General features: G+C 36.2%; 1 protein-coding gene across 16 annotated transcripts in view; it reads right to left on the bottom strand.

The window, feature by feature from the left end:
• Positions 1-26960, bottom strand: part of DMD (dystrophin) — a 1118883-nt gene that overhangs the window by 144836 nt on the left and 947087 nt on the right. For all 16 annotated transcript variants that reach the window (XM_030475728.1, XM_030475726.1, XM_030475707.1 and 13 more), the window contains one exon: positions 25789-25935. In XM_030475728.1, coding sequence (XP_030331588.1) covers positions 25789-25935 — 147 coding nt within the window. The remainder of the gene's footprint in view (positions 1-25788; positions 25936-26960) is intronic.

Here is a 26960-nt window from a genome sequence, read left to right as displayed (position 1 = left end):
ACACTGCCCCCACCCTTCCCCTGCATTTTCCCCACAGAGCTTCTGTGATTGGATTATTTTGTTATCTTCAGTCTACATATATGTTTAAACATTTTGTAATAGGAAGGGCGGAAACATTAATTATGATAGTGTGGTTGCTGAAACATTAGTCTTTTTGGGCTCTAATCATCTACAGTTCCTACATGTTTGATAGATGTTTTCTTTTAAGAGTTGTCTCTTCACTTTTGGGAGATGCAGGGAAAGTAATATCAGGTGTACCATAATTAAATAACCTTAACATACAACTGTAAAGACAAAAAAATTACATCTTCCTGTGGCCTTTTTTATTTATTTTGCTTCTCTGCTAAAATACTGTTATTTCTCTTTATCATATTTTTTACATTTTTGAAACAGAACTGACTCCTTTCTACTTAATTTAAAAATATTTCTAAACAATTTAAAATCCATTAATCTTTTTTGCACTTTATTGAAAAAAGCTTTTATTAATATTTCATAACCAATCCCTAAGGTTAAGCCCTACTGTCTCTTAAGAAGATTTTAATGTGTTGTTTTGGGTTTTTTTCTTTTCTTTTTCCCTCTTTCTTTTTTCTCTCATTAAACAAAACAAAATCATGTTGCACTGAAAATGCCATTTTTTTTCCTGAAAGGTCATTTAATATACACAGTTTTTGTGCCAAGTGGAATGTATCTTTGGCACTCAGGGAACTGTAAGTAGAATGTCATGCAAGAAATGTTTTATTTTATAGCTGCTCCAGAACATAATTTCCTGTATCAGTTGAGCATCACCAATGAAGATTATTCTTTTATAGTCCTAGTTACATTCTCTCACTTTCATTGATCTTTTCTTGTATTAGTTTTATTGCCCCTTTTCCCCAGATTTGTGTATTGCCAGTGCAATTGGGAATAACTGCTCATGACTGCAAGGAAGAAGCTCATAGCCTGGACCTGTATTTTATACAGGTTACTTCTAAAAGCAGCAGAGGCTTCATTCAGTGTTGTCTTTACTCATCATTACTTTTACCTGATTACAATTCTGAAGCATTTGTTTTCACCATCTTCAGCTCCCTTCCACTCGTATTGCCCTCTGACTCCTTTGGGATTATCATTCCATCAGTATTCAAGACATTACAATTTTCAGCCCCATCTTTTTCACCATTTTCACTTTTTTTGTCTCCTTCATTTGTTAAGTATCTTCATTCTGTTTTATATTTCAATTCACGCTTCAAACCCCATGTCACTACCCCAAATGCAATGAAAATACATTTTTCATACATATGCAGTAAAACTATCAATTTTGTCTAATAATATTTACAAATAAGACCTGAAAAACTACTTAGACTGAGTATGCTGATACATATGTAATACCATCCAAAAACTTATATAGGGGAGACTGAGTATGCTGATACATATGTAATACCATCCAAAAACTTATATAGGGGAGACTGAGTAAGTGAGATTTATCTGTCCTAACTAACTCATGAGTCCTATAGTGAGACAGCTAAATCAGCCTTCCTTGATCAGAAATTAAGAGAAATACATATTTCCTGAGAAAATTCCTCTCATACTAAGACAGACATCTCAGAATAATTCTCTAAAGATATTTATAAATATGATTTTTATTAAGTTAAATTTTCCTAAATAAGTTTTAGTGCAAAGGAGGAGGATTCTTGGGAAGACTGACAGAAGGAATACATGGAGAAAGAGGAATATAGGAAAGCACAGGAGAGGTGGAAGGTAAGGCAAAAATGTTCTTTATTGGGAAACATGATAGGGTAATAATGCGTAATAACAGATTCTAAGTGCAGCAGCTGTTACTCCCAAACCTTCCCCAAACAAATCACCTACTTGGTTTCCTTTTTAGCTGCACAGGGTGAAACCAGTAAGGAAAAGTTTCACTAGTTTCATTATTTGCTTATTTCATCCATATTCTTACAACTGGCAATCTCAAGAGTACAATACTTTCTTTAAGGTGATGTATTAAGATGTATTAAAACTTCTTGCTTTATCAAGTGCTAACACAGTATGAAAAGCTTCATTTTATGAGATTACTGATTTGATGGATTAAACAAACTTTTATATGTTGTTCTTGTCCAATAAACCTTTTGAAGATGGTCTCAGTCTCAATGGCTTCTGCAGAATGTTCTAAATCCCAGCAGCTGCTCAAGCTTGGGAGTATCCATAAGATCAGTGCTTAAGGCTCCCTGTTATCTGATGCTTCTTTCTATACAACTACAGCTCCTGATTTTGCACAAAAGCCTCTTTTACTCCCTGAGCAAGACACGCATATAGCAAACTGAAAGATAATAAAATGACTCTAGGCAAAGGAAAATTCAAGTGGAAACAATTGCTGGTAAGATTGATACTACACTGATTGAAGATAATGGCAAAACTCCTATAATAGTGTAATATGACTTGTGAGAGTAGCTACCCTCATCTTGCAGCTGGTCAAACTCCATATATTTACGCTTTCAAATCTGTGAGTTAATTTCAAGTGACATGAAAGCAAAACCTAAGTTATATGCAGCCCATAGCACTATACCACAGTGGTACAAAACTCTAATTTAAATTGGAAGATATACATTCTATTATTTCCACAGTTTAATCTACGTGAGAAGAATAGGTGTTTATTTAAAAAAAACCAAAACAAACCAAAAAAACCAAGACCACCATGTATTTATGGAGGATGTAGAATGGTATATAGTGAAGGTTAACAGTTATATGAAGGATCACAGTGTATGCACGCATTCAAGAAAACCTTTACTTCATGTGTGTCAAAAAAATAAAAAGCATTATCATATAGTGCACTTGGTAAATGCCATAAATTTTATCCAAGTAATTCCAGCAACGTTACATGCAGAATTCTTTTTAACTCTCTTATTAGCCCTTTCTTTGCAAAGCTGAATATCCTATTTACCACTGTCAGTCTGTGAAGATCCCAGATGAAACTAAAATCTTTGAAAATGGCTTTTTTCAATCCCCAGATCTATCCACTTCACAGATTCACATCCTCCCATGAGCAGAGGGAGGGTTCTTCTGTTCCAATAGAACAAAGCTCCAAGCTGCAGCCCTGCTGGAAGGGCTGGAATTAAAGCTATGATATTTTGTGCTTCCAGGAAAAATGGAACTGGTCTGTACTGACTATTGGCTTTTCACAGACTTCGTATTAGTGCAGTCATTAAACATGCCTTTTCTGCATATCAGTTTAAAAATAAATGCAACAAACTCTGGAGCAATAATATCATGGTAGAGTTGTTCAAATACATTTATCATCTGCACAGTTTCAAATACGAAAGATAACCTTTAACCTCCAGATAAGAAGTCACATTTTGAAAAATGTTTTTGTTGTTTATTATTGAATGCCATAAAAAAACTCTCTAAAATTTATCACCTCATTTTCACAGCTATCTGTATGTTATCACTTCTCCCCTCCCCCCCCCGAAGTAAATAATTTATTTCTGTTTAGGCTTGCCTTACTACTCATCTGTTTCTAGGAGCAGAGAATTGGGAAATTCTAAGAATGGAAGAGATCTTGGAGAATTAAGACACCAAGAAAGATGGAGATCCTGAGCACTGCTGAAGGGGAGTGCAATGCAACTGTTCGTGAAACAAGGAACAATAATAGGACAGAAGCAAAGGTAAGATTTCCAAAGAATCTAAAGCCAGCCTCAAAACCTGAATTTACAGTATCTGTATAGTGGCACCATATAATACACTGACAGGTAGTTTAATCGGCAATTACAAAACTTCCGTTTACTAATTCAGAAAGCCTTACTGAATACCTAACTTAGAAGCTATTGCTATCACAGTGACGAGTTGACACATCACCTCCAAGTTAGGCAAATAAAGAAACAAATGAGCATTCTCTTGAAAAAAAAATCTATTTATGAAAGATTTAATTATGAAGGGCTTGCTCAAGAAAGGATTCCACAAGACAAAAAAAGAAAAGCCATTCTTATAACTCATAAAACTGAAGAGTGATGTCTAGGAAAGGTCCTCATTATTTCCCTAAAATGCTTTTAAAAATCAGTGAAAGACCATCTTAAAACCAGATGTACAGTTTAAGAAATAAGGATGGACTTGGTTCAACTTTCAGTAAAATACACAATAAAGCTGCTATTTGCTTTAATGCTATAAGATCATATGCCATACTTTTAGATAAAATTTCATTAGCACTTCTGAGACTGAAATTTATTCTCAGTAAGTACAGAAGATAAAAAAATCCAAACCCAAAACAACGCCACCAGTATATGACAACAGAAATGGTCACTTGTCCATTAGGTAAGACAGGATCATCTAATCACAAAATCAGATGGATGTCATTAAAATTAGGTACGCAGTCCCATTGTCCAAGGGACAAACATGCATTGTGCTTGTATGGCAAAGTTTGGTAGTGGTGGTGGGGGGTGCTGCAGGGGTGGCTTCTGTGAGAAGCTGCCAGAAGCTTCCCCCATGTCCGATAGAGCCAATGCCAGAAGGCTCTAAGATGGACCCATTGCTGGCCAAGGCCGAGCCCAGCACTGATGACAGTAGCACCTCTGGGATAACATAGTTAAGAAGGGGAAAAAGAAAACAGCAACTGCAGCTGGAGAGAGGAGTGAGAATACATGAAAGCAACAGCCCTGAAGACGCCCAGGTCAGAGAGGAAGGAGAGGGAGTAAATGCTCCAGGCTGTCCCCCTGCAGCCCATGGAGGTCCATGGTGGAGCAAATATCCACCTGAAGCTCCTGGAGGACCCCACACTGGAGCAGGGGGATGCTAGAAGGAGGCCATGACCCTGTGGGAAGCCTGCACCAAAGCATGTTTGGTGGCAGGACTTGTGGCCCTGTGGGGGACCCACACTGGAGCAGTTAATGAAGAACTGCAGTCCATGGGAATAACTCATGTTGGAGAAGTCCATGAAAGAGTGTCTCCCATGGGAGAGACCCTACGCTGTAGCAGGGAAAGAGTGTGAGGAGTCCTTCCCTGAGGAGGAAGGAGTGGCAGAGACAATAGGAGATTAACTGACTGTAAACCCCATTCTCCGTCCCCCTGTGCTGCTGCGGGGGAGAAGGTAGAGTAAATCAGGAGTAAAGTTAAGCCTGGGAAGAATGGAGGGGTGGGAGGGAGGTGTTTTTTAAGATTTGGTTTTGTTTCTCTTAATCCTACTCTGATTTGATTGGTAATAAATTAAATTAATTTTTTCCCCAAGTTGAGTCTGCTTTGCCTGTGGCTGTAATTGCTGAGTGATCTCCCCTTGTACTTATCTCAACACATTAGCCTTTTGTTGTACTTCTCTCTCCCCTGGACAGCTGGGGATGGGAAATGATAGAGAGGCCTTAGTGGGTGCCTGTGTCCAGCCAGGGTCAACCTACCACAATACATCAGGATGGCTAGAAATCTGGAGGCAGAAATAAGTTTATGTGAGCTTTTTCACAAATTAATATAAAATAAAAATAATCAGATCATCTGTAAAAAGCAAATGAAATCAGGTTTGTTCAATATACCATTTGCTGCAATGAGTATGTACATTTGAATGAGATATGCAAAGGAATTTCATGCAGCACTGAGTCTTGTTTAGCTTTATTTAGAGATTATTAACTAACAAGCAGAAGTTTACAAATGGAAAATACAAATATTTAACTGTTTTTTTTGCGTGTTCTTATTTACTTTTTTAACTTGACGAAAATCTCAAGGAATAATATTGTGGATGTCATTTAACTCTGAAACCTTTCTGTCCCAGTGTGTTAGTTTTTCTCTGTCCATTCTGTATCAACAATGACAGTCCTTATTTTTGGGACTACATAGATGAAATTTTGTTTCTGTTATAATAAACATATGACTATACGACAGATTTTTGTCCATCCATATATTGTCTTACTTGCTCTGTTTGTCTTTTAAGATCATTTAGTTATATACATTAGGGGTTTTATGCCTTTTTAAATTTAACTGTAAAAAAAAAGGTAAAACCTCACTGTAGGAAGGATTTTACTTTTCCCTTATCTTTCTCTCAAGAGAACCCACTCTCTCTGCTTTCTGCAGATCCTATTATGTCTTTTCTACCCTGACAGGTCTTTCACAACCTCCATAGCCTTCCCCCACAGTTTCAGGAAAAACCACAGCTCTTTGCCAACCAAGCCTAAGACAGAAGCCATTATTTAGACAGTCTGTTCCGTCAATAACTCCAGCATACAGTATGATTCCTCTGAACAAACAAGTGCTTTGATTACATACTGCTGGAATAGCAATGCTGGCCTACAGTTGTATGTCTGTAACTGCTTTCTGGCTGCAGAAACCAGATTCCACTCTGATGATCTGTAATTGCTTCTGACTGGGTAATTTTTATGCTTTAGAGTTGCCAGCAGTGTCAGACATGAGGATCTACTGTAGCTACAAATCCCAAAGTGAACTTTCAAAGCTCCAGTTTGAGAAACTAATAGAAGAGTTGCTGAACTGAACAGGCTGCAGTGAGACTGAAAATTTGGTAGGAAACCCACATGGGCAAAATTGCCAAGCATGTATTTTAGAAAAAAACATCTACAATGAAACTGGGGCTGCATTTGGTTTTGAAATATGTGTCCTTGTAGACCATTCCATGGCATTTCCCTAAGGACATCCACTCTATCAATGTGTTTCTAGTTCAGCTGCCCATATTACATTTTCTTATTATTTAGAATTTGTCTTGTGCAAGGGAAAACAATCATGCCAATCAGGGAGAAAAAAGGGAAAAATGGAACAGCTGTGAAACCACAAATACAAATCTTGTACTGTTTATGTTCATCATATGAAAGAACAACTGGCAGGATCATGTATCTGAAGGGTATAGAATTTGGTAAAGGAAAAATACAACTTTATAGGCTCCTGTCAGCAAAGTGTGCTAATTTCATAATGTTTCGGATTCTTCTGAAATGTAAATTTGCAAAGCTATGCATAGAATACTTAAGAAAGAGACATATCCTTTCTGCTGTGACTTCCACTTCCAATGTCAGCAAGAAGCTCCCTCACCTGATCTTCCCATTCTGCTCCCCCTCCTCACCATTGGCGATGCCCTATTAAATTCTGCTTGGTCTCCTATCGTTTACTTCATACTATATCACTGTTTGAAGTTATTCTTCAGAGTTATAGGTGTTCTATTTTTCTTCTTGTCCTGCCTCCTGTGTTTCATTTCTTTTTTCCCTAGTAGTCATCCCCTCACCCCTGAAAACATTCAAGATCAGGGTGGACAGGGCTCTGAGCAACCTGGTCTAGTTCAAGATGTCCCTGCTCATTGGAGGGGGCTTGAAGTAGATGACCTTTAAAAGTCCCTCCCAACCCAAACCATTTTATGATTCTATGATTCTATAACCTCCAGATTTGAAAAATGCACTGCCTGCACTGCCTCACTCTCCTTTATGTTCTTTAAAATGTGGCCAAAAGTAAAACTGAAAAAAAAAAAATTACCAGAATCCCTGTTATGACGGCAAATTACAGGTTAGGCTTCTTAAAAAATTTACTTTTCTGTGCAGTTGAGTTGATTTTTCTTTGGATAATACAATATTTCATTTCTGACCAGTGCAAATATAAGAACTCCAACTGTGGCTCAGCGGTTTCCGTTTCATGAAGTCCACATGAATCAATATTTTGAGTGCAATACTTACTAACCAAACTTATACTACTGGTTTCTGTGCTGCTTAGAAATAAAAGTCATGGCAACTTGTGATTTTTTAATTTTTTTTTCGATGCAACCTGAAACCCTTTCCACCTCAATTGGTAAAACCTTCAAAGTCTACACACAGGCAGTTGTTGGATTTAAAATAATTTGAGAGGTTTTTTCCCAGCCATCCATCTGTTTGCTTGTTGTGGTAGCCTAGTACTGCAAGCATAAAATATATACCTGCTTGTTGGCTCTCAAGCATATTTTTGTTTCCCATGTTGTCAAAAGATGTTTTGATATGTGTGCATAAACATATGCGTAGGAGTACATGTATACAATAACTTCTTTCCTACCCAAATCATCCCAAAACTTGAATTATTCTGCCTATAGTTAGAAGACTTTATAAAAAATATGGTCTGCTTAAGTACAGTATATCTAAAAGGTACAGAACTTTGGTGAACAAGAGAAAAATTAAACTTCAGCTGTGTTTGCTTCAATAAGACTACTAGAAACACAAAATCATTCTTGTGAAGCCATTTTCTAACTAGCAAAAGTCTGAACTGCCTGAAGACCTCTGAAAAACTTTCTGGAAAATAACTGGTGAAATAGCACATCTTAGCCAGGGAGTTTTGTGTTTGTTTTTCACATCCAGCTGCACAAGGTTTAATACACTGAATTAAGGAGGCACAAGAAAATTCACTTCCAGAGAACTAATTCACCCAGACCACCATTTTCTCCTGTTTTTGATCCAGTACAGGTTTAGCATCATTGACTATGCATTTACACAGTACATAGTCATGACTATATCCCTCTAAAGCTGCAAAGTGAGGTATATCCAAAGAGTTATAATCACTCATTTGTGTCTGCTTAATGATTCGAGACAGAATCAGTAACATTGGAAAAGTGAGGAGAGCCTTTAAAGTTAATTAGGCTGTCAAAAGATGTAATTTTAATATAGACTTTTTTTTCTAGTTTTAAAAGTTTCAAAATGAAACCTTGGACTTACTCAAACATTGTTCCCTTGAGAAAATGCGTTACTAATCTTGACTCCTACATCAGCAAAACCATTTTGCCTGACGGTTTTCTGTCACTGTTATGAGCACTTGAAATTGTTTAACAACAGAAGTAGGTTTTGCTTACTAATTGGGAAGCCATTCACCAACTCCTATGCTGGCAGTTAACATTTCTTCCCTAATAGATAATATTAGCCACAGTATCTATATCCAATATGTTCTGGCTTTAATCTTTAAGAATTCTAGTGTTTGTAAATGCAGACTGAATGATCCCTTTGGAGGTTTCCTTGCGTTACCAGGATATATTAACTAGAGAATATTAGGAACAGTGGAAGTCGTGCTCTAAAAATTGGATTTCATACACTATGAACTTATTTTCTTAGGAAAACAAGACAGTTCTCATCATAATATCTTATTTGGTCTGGCTGTTGACCAGACTATGATCTTAGAAGTGAAGAATGAAGGACTAAATACTTAGTTAAATACTTACTATTAAGCAGTGAGAATTAACAAGATTGAATGGAACAGCAGTAAGCACAGAAGAATTAAAACCTTACTGATCAGATCACCTTTTGTAAATCAGAATGAGACTGTACAATTTTGTAAAACGCAAAGCATTACCGAGTAATCAGACTTGAATATTACTTACTGTTTGAAAGGCAACGTAAAATGCATATCACAATTAATTGTAACTGAGCATTTGCTTCATATTTGGTAGAAAGGCAAAGTTCTTTGACTTCAGCAGTACTCCAAAGCTATTGAATAAGCTGCAGATTTGATGCCTCTTTTGAATCCTGACCTTTCTGGGGTTCAATAGTATGTTAAACATTGAAGCTTAAAAAATGCTAAGTGCCAGAGATGCCTTGGTATCTCCCTTTGTGACTTAGGATGAACATTCTTTATATGATGGTATAGAAGAAATGTAGTCCCTTGGAATATTACTGTAGAAGACACTATTATTATTACTATCTAGACATGTTCTATACCAATCAGGTAATACAAAAGATTTGAACATGAACTCTTTGTTAGAGCAAGCAGCCTTTAAAATAAGTGCATATTTTGTTGGAGCACAATTGACACCAGTTCCTGGATTTGTGAGTTTACAGCTCTAACAGTCTGCAGACATTTCACCAGCTAACAGAGACACTAGAACTACAGCAACTATCCTAGCAGCAGTACCACCTATCTCTTAAGTTGGCTGAGTACGCTGAGATCATAATGATGTCATTCGTTACTTCAGACTTTCTTTTGAACAAGTTATTTTGGTTCATTTAGAAGCACTTCCTACATCTCAAAAAACTGCCTCATGAGTTCATAAACCTAATGTCTTACCCAACTTTGTTTTACATAATACATATGCCTTCATGGAAAATTACTCTCTCGCTATTACTTTCCTGAACAATTTAAGAATACATTGCAACCAAACTCCACTGCAAAAAAGCTGCTGTACCACAAATAAAGCATTTTGATGACAGAAAATAAAAAAAGTACAGAAAGACTACCCACCATTTCCCCAAAATCCATTATTTAGTCAATAATTCCTATCAGCTAACTAGGAGAAGGAAATCAGGTTATGCTCCCCAAATAAGATCTGAGATGTTGACCAGCTTAGAATTAGTGTTCTCATTGAAGTCTGCTGAATTAGTCTTTTGCTGTTTGGAAAAGAAGATAGAACTGAAAGTTTGACTAATAGATAAATTCACTCCAACACTTCCAAGAAAGCTCTTTTTTTTTTCTTTTTTTAATCACCTAAACAGCAAGTACTTCATTTCATGCGTATTATTTTCTTTGACAATGCAAACTATTTATATTATGCGTGTCAAGTACTCACCACTTTTGCATTTATAGTGGTAAAGCTAAGCACAAAATGTGGTTACATTTCCTGGAACATAAAATTAACATGTAGAGAAAAAATGAAACAGAAAGCAATATTATTTTTAAAAACCTGTTTGTAGTTTCACTTTTATAATTTCAAAAGTCTCTACATTTTAAAATTTATAATAAACAAAAAAAAAAAAAACAAAACAAAACCAGAGTAGCTTAATTGTTCTGTCCTAATCACACTTTCAGTTTTTACAAAAGATTTAATTACAAAATTCTTAAAGTAGTGTTGGTTGTGATGGCAAACTTGCTTTTTCCTAAAACAATGAACAGGAGAGAATTAAAAGATGTACATGTATGTGTAGTTATCCTGATGGAAAGGGTGAAGTTCTGGGACAGAGGTCAGAATATTCCTGTGTATACTGAAAAGCAAACCTGAGTCTTTCTAAATGACAGCCTGTATTTATGTATTTTCTTTAAAGAACATGTGGAATGGTAGTAGCAATGCAAATCCTAAGGAGGATTGGAACAATCAAGTGCAGCTTCTCATTATTTATTTGTCAGTATGGAATAAATTAAGATAAACAGGTACCTCGACGATGGCAGGCAAATGAGGTTGTTTGCTTTGTCTCAAATTTATAATTTGAGAGATATGATACTGGAAGGACTTGAAGTCCTTGTACATTTTCTTCTATTTTGTTGTACAGATCCTAGCATTCTGTAAAGTGCACTGCAGACAAAAAGATGAAGGAAGTCTAATGAGTGATGCTCAGATTAAAAGAATCAATGAAAATATCCAGCTGTGCTAAAAAGGCTTCAAGTTACCATTTATGCAACTGATGCATGCAATAGGTGTTGGGAAGGAAAAGAAAATTATTAGGAACGGTCTCTTTGGCAAAGCATCAATGTAATTCACTTTTCAATTGTAAGAGAAATGTAGGGCAGTAGAAATAATTTCAATTAGAAGAAAGTATATGCTAATGGAAGTTCGGAGTGCTATCACTGGAAGATTGTGATCATAGGTATAGGTTTGGAAAGCGAAGCTAATTGGAATTGTTGGGTAATGAAAAGAGATGGACACCCAATGCCGTTTCATTTAAATAGCTGTGCTCTAATGATGTGTAGTGCTCCAGCCTCTCTTTGCCCCTCCACATCCCCCAGAGCAGAGTGGGGAACCGGAGGGAAGCTATATGCTGTGCTGGAAATGTGCAGGATCCTATGAAAGTCTACAAAAGGATTAAACTGTCTTGGGCCCCTTCTCTCCTCACAGGACCTACTCTCCTACTTCTTGTATGTCTGACAACACATAAGCTTGCAGACCCAGAACAGTTTTCCATGCATATCACAACTAACCCAAACATACCTGTGCCCTGAAAAGTCTTGCGAGCAGTAGTTTTGTAGTAGTACAAGCCAGCAACAACATGACATTGAAAAAGGGAAAAAAACTGACATGGAATAAAAACAAACCATCCCCAACACATATGAGAAGAGAAAAATACTTCTTCGACCATCATTTATAGTTTGAGATTTCAGATGTTCAATCCTGTTATAAAATCCATAAACCAGAATAAGTATTTAGAAGAAAAAAACTCCCTTCCTGCTATTTGAAAAAAAAAGTTGGTAGAAATCTAACAAATGCTCAAATACATTTTTAAAAAATTATTATTTTCTCTTATTTAAGAACCTCAAACAGGAAGAATTATAGGGACTATCCCAATAAATTTTCAATTATATAACTAAATTAATGTAGAGACATTTAATTATAGTTACACTAGTTTTTACAAATGCAGTTAATTAAGATGCTATCTAAAATTAAAATCTCTCCCAAAACCCTTTTACATATCTGCAGCTCATCTGATACAGACATAATTAAAATTCTAGAAGTTCACCTATGCATCCAAATATTAGCGAAAAAAAGAATCAAACCCACAACCACAACTGAGACCTGCTGAAGTAGTTTGAGAGACTGCTGCTTTAACAGGATTTATACAATCCTCAGAGTGGGAGGACAGCACACACAGAAACCTCAGAAACAAATCTAGGTTTTCAAATCTGCACAGACTTATTCATTTAGTGTAACAGGCCAAGAACCTTTGCAGATTTTCCACAAGCGAAGGAGAGAGGATTGACATGACCAGGAAACAGGGAGATAAATCCTGCTGACTTTGTATGTGCCTTCCGCTGAAGCAAACAGGACCAGCATAGGTAAGGCATGCAGCACTTGCACTTATATTCAAGAACAGATGTGGACATCCTACCAGAGGGGCAAATTGCTTTTTCTTAACTGGGATACCTCTGATCTTTTGGTGGTCTAAATGATCCCTCTCCTTTTCTTGGTCTTTTACTGACTGATTTCTTTCTTGGTCAGGCCCAGGCCGGGCTGCTTTAGCAGTCAGTTAAATACAGATTTATTCCCTACATGAGAGTGGCTCAAAATCACCACACTTGTTTTACATAACAAGTAAACATTCACATGAACATTTTAGGTATTGGCTGATCCAAAGAAAGATATGTCCAGATAGCTGGGAGGTCTATCATTGCATTACTTAAGGTAAATCTTCTAGGGTAAATTTTATTTAGTAAAATCTGGAGAATGTACACAGATAAAAAAGGTAGTAAAAATCCATAGAAGCTTGAAGACTGATCAACATGTGCTGATCTATCATTCTGCAGACACTTGAATCACCCTTCTTTTACCTTGAGCTTGCAGTGCAACAGGACCTTAGCAAATTGCTATAATCCCTTTTAACATAGATATCCATTTTAATCAAAAAAGGTGTGGCAGACTGGAATTCATACAGCAAGGCTAGCACTGCAACTGTCATTCTATTTGCTAAATACACAGAGCATGCAGCTAAAGGGTTGAAATGGTTCAAACTTTTATTATCTTCAGAAGATTACATTCCAGCATTAATATTTGACAAGAAAAGAAAATTATGAGACTGTCTGCTTTGAAGAGCTTTAGAAGTCTGCTTAGAGCATGTCTGTATCTTTCATTAACTGTGATCTTAAGAGATTCCTTGGCAAAAGGTTGTGATTTGTAAAACTGCCATGACTAATAGCCTACCTCACCTGCACCTTACATTGCCCTTTTCCTCTCTCCATCCTTTTCTTTTCTTCTCATGTTAGATTATATTTTTTCTAGCTGTGTTCTCTATTTGTTTAGTGATTTTCTTCCTAGCCTTTTTTTAATAAGTAGTGGTATGATTGTAGATGGCATGACAGACAAGGAGAAGCTTATGTGAAGAGGAAGAAAGGAAGTTTCAAGGAGAAAAAGAGCGATGAGAAAAAAAAAGCATCAAGGAGATTGGAGGAAGGGGAAGATTAAAGGAAAAAGCAGCAGACAACTGTGATTTGCAGCTGGAAGGGATTCAGTAGCTGTCATTAAAAATCTGCGACTCTGCTTGAGACATATTGATCGGACTATTTCTATGTTCTCCATACAACTTTGAGAGCCCTCTGTTTACTTCAAATTATAGCAATACGATAGCCTACTCAGGAAATAATACTTATCTCAAACAATTAACAAGTATTGTTGTTTTTAAAGAGGGACAACTGTCCTGAATTTTTCCATCTTTTCTTTTTCAGAAAGGGATTCTGATCTTTCAATGCTCTGCTCACCTGCTCACTAACACACAACTATCAAAATACTTTTCATGCTAAAGATGATTTATTTTAAATTCTTTTCTTCCCCCCCCTTTTTTTTAAAAGAGAACCATTTACACATACAACTCGTTAATATTGTAGACATTTCATAGAATGAATACCCTAGTAGGGCATGCCGCATATTTACAAAGAACTGGAGAGTTGTAACCAATCTTGCTGAAATGTTAAGTGAAGAATGTTGTTAGATTGTAGACAACTTCAAGATTTTTGTTTTTCTAAAAAGCAAACTTCCTTTGATAAATAATATTAATGACAGACCTTATCTTCCACCTGAGTGTGTCTCAGGCTTAATTTAAAGTTATCTCACAGTTTCTAATCAAAGAGGTCCTTTTAAATACACTGTACACTGAAATATAAATGTTAGAGGACAAAAATGTGTAGGGCAGGACGATTCATTTCTTTTACGTACCTTTTTTCTTATAACACCCTTTTTAGTGTTACCATTTCTTCTTACATATTAAAACCTGCTATATCAGTCTAAACTACAGAATTACATTACATTTTGAGCAAAAGGGAGAAGAGAAAAAAAGAGAACAAAAGTGCACATTCATACTGTCATTTGCTTTCAAACACAAAGCAAAACCCTTCCAAAGGTTTCTCATTCTACAGTAAGAAAAGAAAAAAATGTCCTTTCTATCTTGTCTTCCTCTCTAGGTGTGTGAATAACATTTTTGTTCTGATGTGACTATTGTAAGATACAAAATTCCTCAGCCTTAGGGGTTTTTAATTTTTTATTATGTACTAAGCTCAACAAACCTTCGTAGAAAAGAGAATACTCTTAATTATGAATAAATTAACTAAATTGGTAACATGAGATGGATATGCAATTAAGGGACTGTTAATTGAAACTGGAAACACAGCTGTATACAGCTTAGAGATGAATCACACCAGTAATGACGCAGATGTTTATAAAATGTGATTATGTTTAGCAGGAGCATACTATTGAAACTCCCCAGCCTATTCTTATATTGTGCCACTGAAATGGTTTTTAAACCCATGAACACCAGGAATCAGGATCTCAGGGATGGCAAATTAGGCTCCCTGGATATGTGAATTAGTGTTGTCTGAATGTCAGCAATTTAATTCTCCAGCTTTCAAAGAATGTAGACATGGAGCCAAAAACAAACATCTGTTAGTTATATGCTCGTTCAGAAAAAAAAATAAAAAACCCCCATCTCTGGCAAGCTAGAGCCTGTCTGAATATGACAGAGACAGTGAAATACAGTATCTCTAAGCAGTAACACTGCTGTGTGAATATACTGATCATGTAAATAATACAGCCCGGGAGCTCATGAAATATACTTTGTGTACAACTGTGAATACATCTTTTTGGCACTATTCCTCCAAAGAGCTAGAAGGATTAGGAACAAATGATATTTCCTATCTAAAGGTTTAAGAATTGATTAGCCTTCTAAAAACAGCAAATCAGGCTTTTTATTCTTTCAGCTTTTACATCTTTCCTAGGATGCTCTTTGATAAACTGTACAATAAGGGTTTTTCTTCTGGCACAAAAAAGCGCGAATGTTGCTCCTGGGTCACATAAGGATATCTGAGCTATGCAAGCTCAACAGGGATAACATTTGGTACAGCTGTGAAGGATGGCAGAGGAGACAAAGCCAATGGCCCATGATGGCTTAAGTTCTAACATACCAATCTAAAGCCTGTCTTGTAACTGCTATTTTACAGAGTTGTGTAACCTCTGAATACCATATAATAGCATGTAAATGTTATGCTAAAGAGTCTGTGATTTGTTTTTCCAGAATAGGTTCACAGACTAACAGAAGTAGATTTTACAATATACACGTTTTCCTCAAATATAATCATGCTTTCAATAAACATGCTGAAAAATGCAAGATCACAGTTTGTGTCCAAAGCCCTTTTCACATACTGTAGTGCAGCTCACATCACAAATACTCCATTAGTGGTGATCCAGGAGCCTCAGCCTGCATGGCAATAAATACTTACAAACAGAAATTTACATGAAATAAAGTTTGTTTTACTGCCCCCCTTTTCTAGGGAACGGGACAGTCCCTTAGACTATGTAACTATCAGAACTACACTAAGATTAAAAGGCTACTATGATTTACACCAAATCAACACAAATTCATTCTAATTTAATGAAGATTCATAACACCTCTTTCTGATCCCTAAATGGATACTTATCTAAAAACATGTAAAGTCATGCACAAGGGGGTTAAACTAATTTGAAAAATTATGTAAAGTGTCATTGGCATAGGTAATCAGCACACCCTGGCACTGTTGAACATTACAGGCTTATCTCATCAGCTGTGGGAATTACTGAGCACACTCTAACGATGTAGGGGCACAGTGCTAAGAGAGAAAATTGGTGATCATAAAATTGCATTTGCCTCTGCCTTTCAGAAACTTTAGTTGCTTGGGAGCTGACCTCCTGTTCACGGGTGAAGAAAAAGGATTAGATCTTGACTTTTTAAAAGAGGAAGCCTGCACGATTTCTGCAACGCACCATACTGGTCTGACAATATTTCACGTCATTCACAACTGAATAAAGTTATGAAGGCTTTATGAGAAAAATGTAAACCCTTTCTCTTTAAAGTTAAACTTGGCCAGATTCAGGGATATATTGAAGCTAGCTATGACAGCTGATGTGCAAATCAAATTCAGTTACCTTAGCTCTTTGGCTGGCAAAAGTACAGACAAAGTCAATTCAGGATTTGAAATGTGATGTTTTGAGATAAGGAACTGGAATGCTGGAATATACAAGAAACACAAAGCCATTTTATGGAAGACACGCATTCTTCTATTTCTTCTCAATACCCAAAAAATCACTGCATTGCTGAAGCAGCACTGTATTATCAGCTATGTGTCAGGTAAGTGGGACAGAATTCATTTTTTTTACACATGAAAAAGAGCCATAAATAAGGGTACTGGGGGAAAAGGACACAAAACACTTGAGGTTAATATAAGAAATCAGAGGGATGAAAGTTAAAACATCCAACACAATGAATATACTATCTACATGTAGACTTAACCTTATTTTTCTAGATTGTTTAATGCTAATTAGTCATGCTATTAATTTTGTTTTAAAACAGAGCTACAGCAGAGAAACAACTTCGAACAAGTAAGAAAATAGAAGAGAAAGTCTAATTGAGTCTTCAATCTTGTCATTTAACCCCAGTCAACAACTAAGCCCCACACAGCTGCTCACTCACTCCCCACCAGTGAGATGGGGAAGAGAATCGGAAAGGTAAAAAGAAGAAAACTTATGGGTTGAGATAAAAACAGTTTAATAGGTAAAGCAAAAGCCGTGCATGCAAGCAAAGCAAAACAAAGAATTCATTCAGCAGGAGGTGTTCAGACATCACCAGGAAAGCAGGGCTCCATGATGTCTAACAGTGACTTGGGAAGACAAATGCCATCACTCCAAATGTCTCCCCCTTCTTCCTTCCTCTTTCCCCAGCTTTATATGCTGAGCATGACCCCATATGGTCCGGGATATCTATTGGTCAGTTGGAGTCAGCTGCCCCAGCTGTGTCCCCTCCCAACTTCTTGTGACCCCTCCAGCCCACCCACTGGTGGGATAGTGTGAGGAGCAGAAAAGGCCTTGGCTCTGCGTAAGCACTGCTCAGCAATGCCTAAAACATCCCTGAGTTATCAATGCTGTTTCCAGCACAAATCTAAAACACAGCCTCATATTAGAAGCTATGAAGAAAATTAACTTTACTCCAGCAAACAGCAGCACAAACCTACACACCTGAGGCTTCCCAAACAAAATGGCATATCCTCAAGAATTCATTTCTATAACATAGGATTTGGATGTTGCTATGATTTTCCAGGTCCAAAAGAAAAAACAAATCAATATGAATAAAAAGTGGAATTGCAAGCTCTGGGTCAAGAACCATAATTTATACGATGTTTGTTCTGCAACTAAAAGGTGTATTTCTAAAGGTTATTGCAATATCAGTGTTTTTTAAAAGAACAGCTAGCACATCGCTTAGATGAGCCACAGGAAGCAATGAGCATCTTAAAATAACTCTTTTTGCCAGTGCTGTGCTGGGTGGATCCAAATTAGAAAGTATTTTATAAAAAATGTTTGCACGTATCAGGAGTTGAGCCATTTTAAAGTGCCCTCCTCTACAGTTAATTCCACACTGCCTAGAATTTTCTGTTTAGGGACACAATATTCGGCTTTACCTAAGCTCTGTGAAAACTGCAATGGCAATTTTAGAGAGCACCCCGTGAAAGTATTCTGAAAAAGACACAAATCAACTACAAAGGCTGGTTTTAAAACTGTCACAACTTAATGCTAGTGATATTTTTAGTATTTTAAATGCTATTCTTAACAGAACTTTCTAAAATGGCAAAAATATCTTACTTAGCTTAAATTCTTACTGAAGCAGATAGATTTAGAAAATATAGCACAAAATACTGCCTAATGTCAAGATGGTAAAAGCTTTCTGTAACCTGAAAGTAGGCACTGACATAAAAATATCTACAGTAGTATAATAAGTAGTTGGTAAGTCAGAAAGATGCAAAATGACTCAACAAAATAAAAAAAATTGACTAACATTAACCTTTTGCACTGAAAATTTGCATATTATTTCTGTACCCTGGGTTTTTATCACTTTAAATGAAGTTTCTTCTAAAAAAAATAAAAAATCATGGTATTTCAGAAGGCAGCATTAGGAAAAATGGAGAGAAAGAGTAATACTTTTTGCTAGTTTTGCATTCCCTCTAAAAACCTTTAACAATACTTTGGCACTGGTACTTGGAATCTAAGTGGTTTTATATTGCTTCCAATGATATTCATTAAAGTTTCATTGAGTTACAAGCCTCTGAAAATCACGTTAGAGAGAGCCTTTACAGGACAGGTCTTAAATTCCGTGAACACTATCTGCGACAAATGTGTTCCACATTCAAAGCAAACTTGGTACATCTGCTCAAACCTCGCTTCAAACCAAGCCAGCATGAATGGACAGACGATCTGTGTCAGAGCAGTATATCGCCCCCAGGGTATGGAGCAGTACCAGAAATTGCAAAGACTCATCATCATTCTGGTGTCAGCAGACAAGTGACAATGCATCCTACCCTACCCTAAGCAATCCTGTCCTATTCTACTGCATTTTAAAATCTAACCCACAAATTATGAGTTCTGACAGTTGATTACATTTTGTCAAGGAAGGAAACTTGTGATGTGGAAGTCAGGATTGGAGAATGACTTATAATTGCAAGGTTCATTTTTCAGTAGTATGACTGCTGCTAAGTTTGTGTACTTCCCAGCTTTTCACCTTTACATATTCTTACCTTAACACCCTCTCCCCCACTAATTTTCATAACGAATAGCCTCAATATACCTGATTGGAACCAGGTCACACACGTAAAATGGTGTTGAAAAAAATCAGGCCATATTCTCTCAATTTGGAATTCTCTCAATTGGAATCAATTGAAAAAAGTGAAGCTATCTGTGCAATTTTAGCATCCAAGGTAAAAACTCCTAACACCCATAGTCTACACATTTTTGTAGGACTGGGACTCAGAGCTTTAATGTTTCAAACGTAACTTCCACTTTCCTTATCGAAGGGACTTCTACTGAAATAATTTCAATTAATGTTTTTGAGATGCTCAGGTGTCATGGATCATGAACTTCAGAGAGCATGAATAATTCCACCTTCAGCACAGTTTCTATGTTGGCTAATAAATAAGTCAAAGAGCTATAAATGGAATGATTTAGCTAAAACTGCTTGATTAAAAAGCAACAGAACTAGTGGATGTTGGTTTCCAGTGAATAACTTTTCAACAGTATCATAACCTCTGGTTTGCCCAGTATCCTAAATATAGTCCAGTGTGACTCATACAGATGTGTGCTGCCAAACGTAATCTATAACTGCTGACAGGTGGAAGTAAATTTCAGAAGTATTATTTTATAAGGAAACAAGACTAACATATATCAACTAATATGCCTATTCTCTTCATATCACTTATCCATCAACCAGATAAATCAGAGACCTTACAGAACGTATTGTATATACAAAGATTGTACAACAGAGTGTGAAATTCAAGTTGCATGTGTGACATATTTTCTTTCAGTTGATAAATTCTAAGTGCTTTTCTTTGTACTTATAAACAATATAACTCAGATTTTATAATCCCATATACCCACATACATGTATGACAAACACAAAAATACACCAAAAGAAATCTATATATGCATACTGAAATGAGAATATAAAGTAGGATAAATTGCTGTTTTGCATGGTTCTTCAAAGCAAACCTTCATAGAGGAAAAAATCCAAAGTAAAGGAAGTCAAAAAAGGGTAACAAAACTCTAAAATGTATGTATCTTCTGTAACAAAAAATGACTAAAGCATTTACAGTTCATCACACAGAACATCATAACTTCAATATATTTTTACTAGTTTTCCTGCTGGTTGTTGATGATAACCATGCCTGTTTATACTTAAATACACACTTTCTTTCACTGACTGCCCTAAACATGCCATAAAGAACAATGAAGATGTCCTCCTAATTTAGGAAGGAATCCTTCCAATTTTTGACACACTTCATTAGAGGAATTGAATCCCAATCCACATAGCTGGCCTTCTTCCACTAGCATACAGAAATGAATAAATAGGATCTCTTAGGAATGAATAACTGTAAAATGAATCTACATGCATACTTTTGCAGATAAACATTGAGCAAAACTGAGACTCAAACTTACAGAAATGAAGAAAAATATGTGGGTATATGACTTCTGCAGCCAACTGGCATAGCCCATTAAATAAATAAGAGACCATTAAAGAGCTATGACAACTGTGGTTTTGGCAGAAGTTCCAGTTCTCATGGAATATACAAAACAACATTTTAACTGAAGAGTCTAATGGGAAAACTCAATTTCCAAAAAGGATCAAAATCCCCCTCTGCTGGGAAGATGAAATCTGCAACTACTAAAATAATTTTGAATTTCAAGGTTGAAAAGAACTGTGATTTTAGTAATTCCTTAATTAGTAATTATAGATAAGCTAGAAGTTTGGGTCCATATATTTACAAAAGTTGTCTCCTGTTTTTTCAGCTACTTACAGATGATGTCAGTAAAAATATAGTTTAAAAAAAAGGAAAGGCAAACAAGAACAAATTAATTACTAAAATTAATGAAATAATAGAATCATAGAATCATTTGGGTTGAAAGGGACCCTAAAGATCATCTAGTTCAAACCCGCCTGCCATGGTCAGGGACTCTTTCCACTAGACCAGGTTGCTCAAAGCCGCCTCCCAACCTGGCCTTGAATGCTTCCAGGGATACGACATCCACAACTTTTTTGGGTAACCTGTTCCAGTGTCTCACCACTCTCATACTAAAGAATATTTTCCTAAAATTTAATATAAATCTACCCTCTTTCAGTTTAAAGCCATTCCCCCTTGTCCTGTCACTACGTGCCCTTGTAAAAAGTCCCTCTCCAGATTTCTTGTAGGCCCCCTTTAGGTATTGGAAGACTGCTCTAAGGTCTTCCTGAAACACCTGGAGTCTCTTCTCCAGGCTGAACAAGCCCAACTTTCTCAGCCTGTCTCCATAGGAGAGATGCTCCAGCCCTCTGATTATCTCCATGGCCCCTCCTCTGGACTCATTTGAGCAGGTTCATGTCCCTCTTTTGCTGGGGGCTGCAGAGCTGGATGCAGTACTGCAGGTGGGGTACAAGGAGAGCAGAGTAGAGGGGCAGAATCACCTCCCTTGGCCTGCTGGCCACACTCCTTTTGGTGTAGCCCAGCATATGGTTGGCTTTCTGGGCTGTAAGTGCATACTTATGTGCTTCCTCCAGCCTGATTAGTTTTACAAATTAGACAGGCTGGGATCACTATTACGGATGGACACTCACTCACAAATTATATTTGTGAGTTACATTACAACTTGCTAAACTAGATGCACTGGAATACAAATACCATAACAACATCTCTCAGATCTCATTTTTTTAGATGAAAGACAGTTCTTATTATAGTTTTCAGCATATTAGAGGTACTATTCCAGATAAGAGTAGATAGAACTTGATTTAAACCAACAAAATCTTTCTTGATAACAGAAGGCTATGTTCCCCATGGGATACTTGTAAATTCTTTTACTTGTCAGAGGCTTTGCCTTTTGACCAGTGTTACACCAAACACTTCACTCTGACCAAAGTGAAGTGGATATAACTCCCACCAATCTGGTCTCCCTCGCTCCTGAAATGTCAACTAGGAATAAGCAAGAGTTTGCCAGACATGTTTTCCCCTAGGATGATCTCATTACATATACTGTTTGAAGCACACAGGGTCTGAACATGAGAGATCCTTGTGAAATTCATAACAAACAGCTCCCTAGAGAGATTTCATCTTCTTTCATGTTTAAGAAAAATGGAAAAATAAACAGCATATTTTCCTCAAAACTACTCCTTTAAAGGCATGAGGCTAATTATTTTCACATTGCTTAAACTCCACAAATGATGATATAGTTTTCAGTGACTCAGTGCATTAGCTTTCATTAATGAAATGCACCTCCACACAACACTTCAAAACCAGGACTGGATGAGTCTGTAATTGGTTGAGTGCTTTCTATACATTTTTCTTCCAGTAATACTCCAGTGTATATTCACCAAAATTGAACACAAAAAAAAGGTAAATTAATGGAAAACATACATTATTGCAGAAATATAAATTAAGTTCTGAGAAGATTCTGCAACAGTATTTGATACTATTCACTAATAGTACTAATCTCACTGTGCAACCACTGTGCAATACTGCCAATGACTGAATACTTTTGGCCTTATTCTTATGCTTGTAAAATGAATATAATATTAAATCTCTGTAAGATTTGGCTTAAAATGATACATTTCCTCCTCTGATCTCATAAAAGTCCCAAGGTCAGTAAAACAACAAACAAGACATCATTTCATCCTCTACACAATACTCTGCAACTCTTTCATAACACTAGAATTCACTATTATTTCAGATCTGATAAACCTTATGTCCTTATGGACTTTTCCCCACATAACTCAAAATGGGGATCTTTGTCACAAGCAATAGCACAGAAGGCTCTGTTGTATGATTTTCCAGCAGTGACATTTTGTAGGAAATGGGATATGTGGGTAAGAATTATTTTCCCCTTTAGGAATATGATGGGGCTGGGGGCGGGGAGAGAGAGATCTCTAACCTTGGAGTGGGGAAAAAATGACAAGTAAACTAAGAAGCATTACAGCTGGGGAAAAAAAAGGGAAAAACAACAACAACAACAAAAAAATCATAGAAATAAGGGAAGTCAGATGGGGAAAGGCAGAAAAGAGTAGGAACACAAGAAGAAATAATTTCTGAAAAAAGGAATTAATAGAAGCCAAAGAGAAAATGTGAGTAGCATAAAGACACATGAAAATACATAGAATGCTGAAACCAATAGAAAAAGATGACAGAACTAAAGTATTACGGAAATATTTTATGTGGCATTAATATAAGAAAGCCAATTAATTTTAGCGAAAAAAAAAAGGCAGAAACAAACAATAAGAACCTATTTTGGAAGTAGAATGGTTCTGCATGAAACAAAAATTATTTGTATTTTTGATTTTTTTATTGTGTGGCCAATATTTCAGTTTTCTATAAATAGTATTGCACCTAACTGGAGTGTTGGTCATACATAGGTAAGTCTGACCCTAACACAGAACAATACATAATACTGTAAAAAGTGCCACTCACACAGGTGTGAGTGTCGATGTCCAGCAGACTTCACATGTAGACCGGCTGGACTGGATGATTGTTGTACATCCCTTCGAACGGAAACGTTCTCTTCAATGCTATTCTATCTTAACAAAAATAAGCTCTGCATCTCATTGTGTCTCAAACTCTGCTCCCTTTTAAGTAGAAAAATTGTATTATAGTAACAGATGTGTTCTTCTTCCCAGGGGTCACACATTGGCCTTTTGTACATGATAAACCTTCAAAGTTATTTATGTCTTTTTCCCCCCAGGATATGTTTAAAAAAACTACCGGTGTGTTTTCACCTTGTTTTCCGTATCTTCCAGATGACATTTAGGTAAATAGGAAAAAAGACAGTAAACCATAATATTCCTATTAACTATCCATTCTATCAGCTTTAACATCTCACTCTGACTTATTGTCTCAAAGTAGCTACCTTCATAGAAGATGAAATACTTTGCTTTCCAAATATTCTGGATTTGATAAATCGAGACAATAATTTACAATGAAAAGTGAATTGTTCACAACACCTCCTATGCTCTGTGGAAAACAAGCATATTATTGCTGAAATGTGTGTGAACATGTGATTTCCCCTGTATCTTTTAAAATAGACTGTCAAGCTGGCCCTCTGTCTACTGCTTTCAGGAATCATAAGAACAAAACATTTATCTCAGGTTTTCCCTCAGATTTCTTTTTTTACTTTTTCATATCCTAGATGCTTTCAACCTGAATAATCTTCCTGCTTTCCCTTATTTCCTGCTGAAATAATGAAGTACATTTCATCAAAAAATTGGAACTTAACTATTTTATTAGTAAAATAAGGTATTTTTCAATGAATCATAGCAAATTTGTTTATTTGATCAGCCATTGTTTTTTAAAAAAACTAAACAGATATGGTTTCTTCCATATATGGGATAAACATTTTGGGAATACTCATTTTGTGTTGCAGATTTCTATTGATCTGCTTTAATAATATTACCTGAACTCTACCCTGAGGATCTGGGAAAAAGTAGATACTAATGACCAAAGATCTTGGACTAATGATCTTTTATTTAAAACTAGGACTCTCACTAACCGTTAAGTTAGGAAAAAAAAAATATTAAAAAATCTCGTTAATATTTTCATGAACTGGTGATAAACCAGAGGTGCCACAGAACCAAGAGATTTCTTTTGGAGAATCAATACAGAAGTAATAACCTCTTACTGACTATTAGAGTTAACAGCACCGTGATTTTTTATCTGTATATAGGACAGGAGGGAATTGGTTCATATTTGATCATTGCTAATGTTTGTTTTTTACAATGAAGGCAAAACTTTATTAACCTCCATACTCCTCCATTTTTACAATATATTAAGGTAAATACAATGACACAATTCCAAAATGTGAAGAAGTGATATAGCAAAAAATTAGTGAGCAAAATCCAGCACTTGGTTGAGTTAATTTAATTGCATTTACCTTCATTTAATCATAACATTACACCCCTGCTGTTGGACCTACATCAGCAGTTACCAGTGCATACATGCTTATATATGCTTTCTCATGTTCACTGTTCCTAGAAGTCTAAGCTAAGATACAGTGCATTTTGGAAAAACTATACACATTTGAAGTCTTTGGCACAAGGTAACACAAAGTAATCTAAGTGATATATATGTAAACAAAAAAAATCCAAAGAACTTGTAAATGTTTCAGTATTTATAACAATATTAAAAGGTAAATAAATTATTAAGTATTTTAATTGTATGAAAACTTTGACTGTATGAAAATCTGGGTTACTGATTTCTACTTGATAAATTATTCAGAAGCATATGAAAATACATCATCAGCTTTGACTCCTATTTTCTCACAGAGACACCATTACTGAAAGGCTGCTTCCTCTTTCATTCCTTAGTATTCCTGTGGTGCTATTCCACAGGGAAAAAACAAGCACACAGAAATAAAAAAATATATACTTAAACGTGGCATAAAGAAAAAAGTCATAGCATATGTACCTGTAGCACCTTCCACCTTGTGTTCAGGTCTTCCACACAGCTGAGATTGTACTGAGAGAGTTGAATATCAGAGGGAGTGAATCGGTGAACGAGCTCATTGACATGATGCACCTTTTCTTTGAGGGGTACAATTTCTGCTCGATAAACCTGTGCAAATTAAATATAAATAAAGGTAAGCACTGACTTCAAAAACTATTGGCTCTGCTACCAGCTGATTTGTAACGTAAAGGTATTCCATGTCAAGCAGAAAGGAAGGAGTGTAGTGGTCATGATGCAGTTAACAATCTTTTTATAAAGCTTCATATGGACTTTAGATCTCAAGGGTAAGGCCCAGCATTTCAGAAGGCAATATAAACTTGGAACCTTCATATCAATTTTCAGCCAGTTAAGCCAGACCTCTAACCAGCATACCCACTGGGATGTGCACTGCAGAGCATGCTTCTCTCCTGCCTCATCCTTTACATGTGTGAAATATGTGTTCCTCGGGAAGGACAGGAGCAATAAGTGCTATTTAACACATGAAAACTAAGGAAGACTGTTCACAAATACAGCAAATGGAAAGAGAAGCAATGATAAAACTAATACAGACCTCACAAAGGCCATGATCAATGTAAAAAAAAAAATCTTTTTGCTATGAATCCCAAACTGGCCTACATGACTCACATTTCAGAAAAAAAGAAATAACATATCTTGCAAGATAACCTTTAAAACCATGCATAAGAGCAGTCTAGCTAATAATTTCAGTAATGTATGTAAAAACCAGAATCTGCTAGTTACAAGTTTCTTGATTTTAAAAGCAACAACCTGATGATGATGCTTCCATGATTCATCTGAGTAAATTCAGATAAATTCAGGGCACCATGACTCTACCTAGAAGAAGAATCTCTATGCAGATCTTTCACTATTTCATATCTATCCTTTCTAAGGAGACATTTATGAATCTTTAATGTGATAAAATATGTCAAAATGTAACAATGAACCACTTCTAAGAGACAAATTCTGTCATTTCCAGGAGCACTTTTTATTGCCATATAATGTCTGCACACAAAGGCAGGGTAATTTACTCGCTATATTAGCCTGTCTTTCTAGCTCCTTTCTCTCAGCATTTTTAATACAGACCACATGTTGTCTGCACCACATTTTATATCATCAAACAATTATTTCATCAACAT

This window comes from Strigops habroptila, chromosome 2 (assembly GCF_004027225.2).
Source record: "Strigops habroptila isolate Jane chromosome 2, bStrHab1.2.pri, whole genome shotgun sequence".
Taxonomy (NCBI): domain Eukaryota; kingdom Metazoa; phylum Chordata; class Aves; order Psittaciformes; family Psittacidae; genus Strigops; species Strigops habroptila.
Note: the sequence above shows the minus strand (reverse complement) of the source record. Positions and strands in the feature narration are given on the sequence as shown.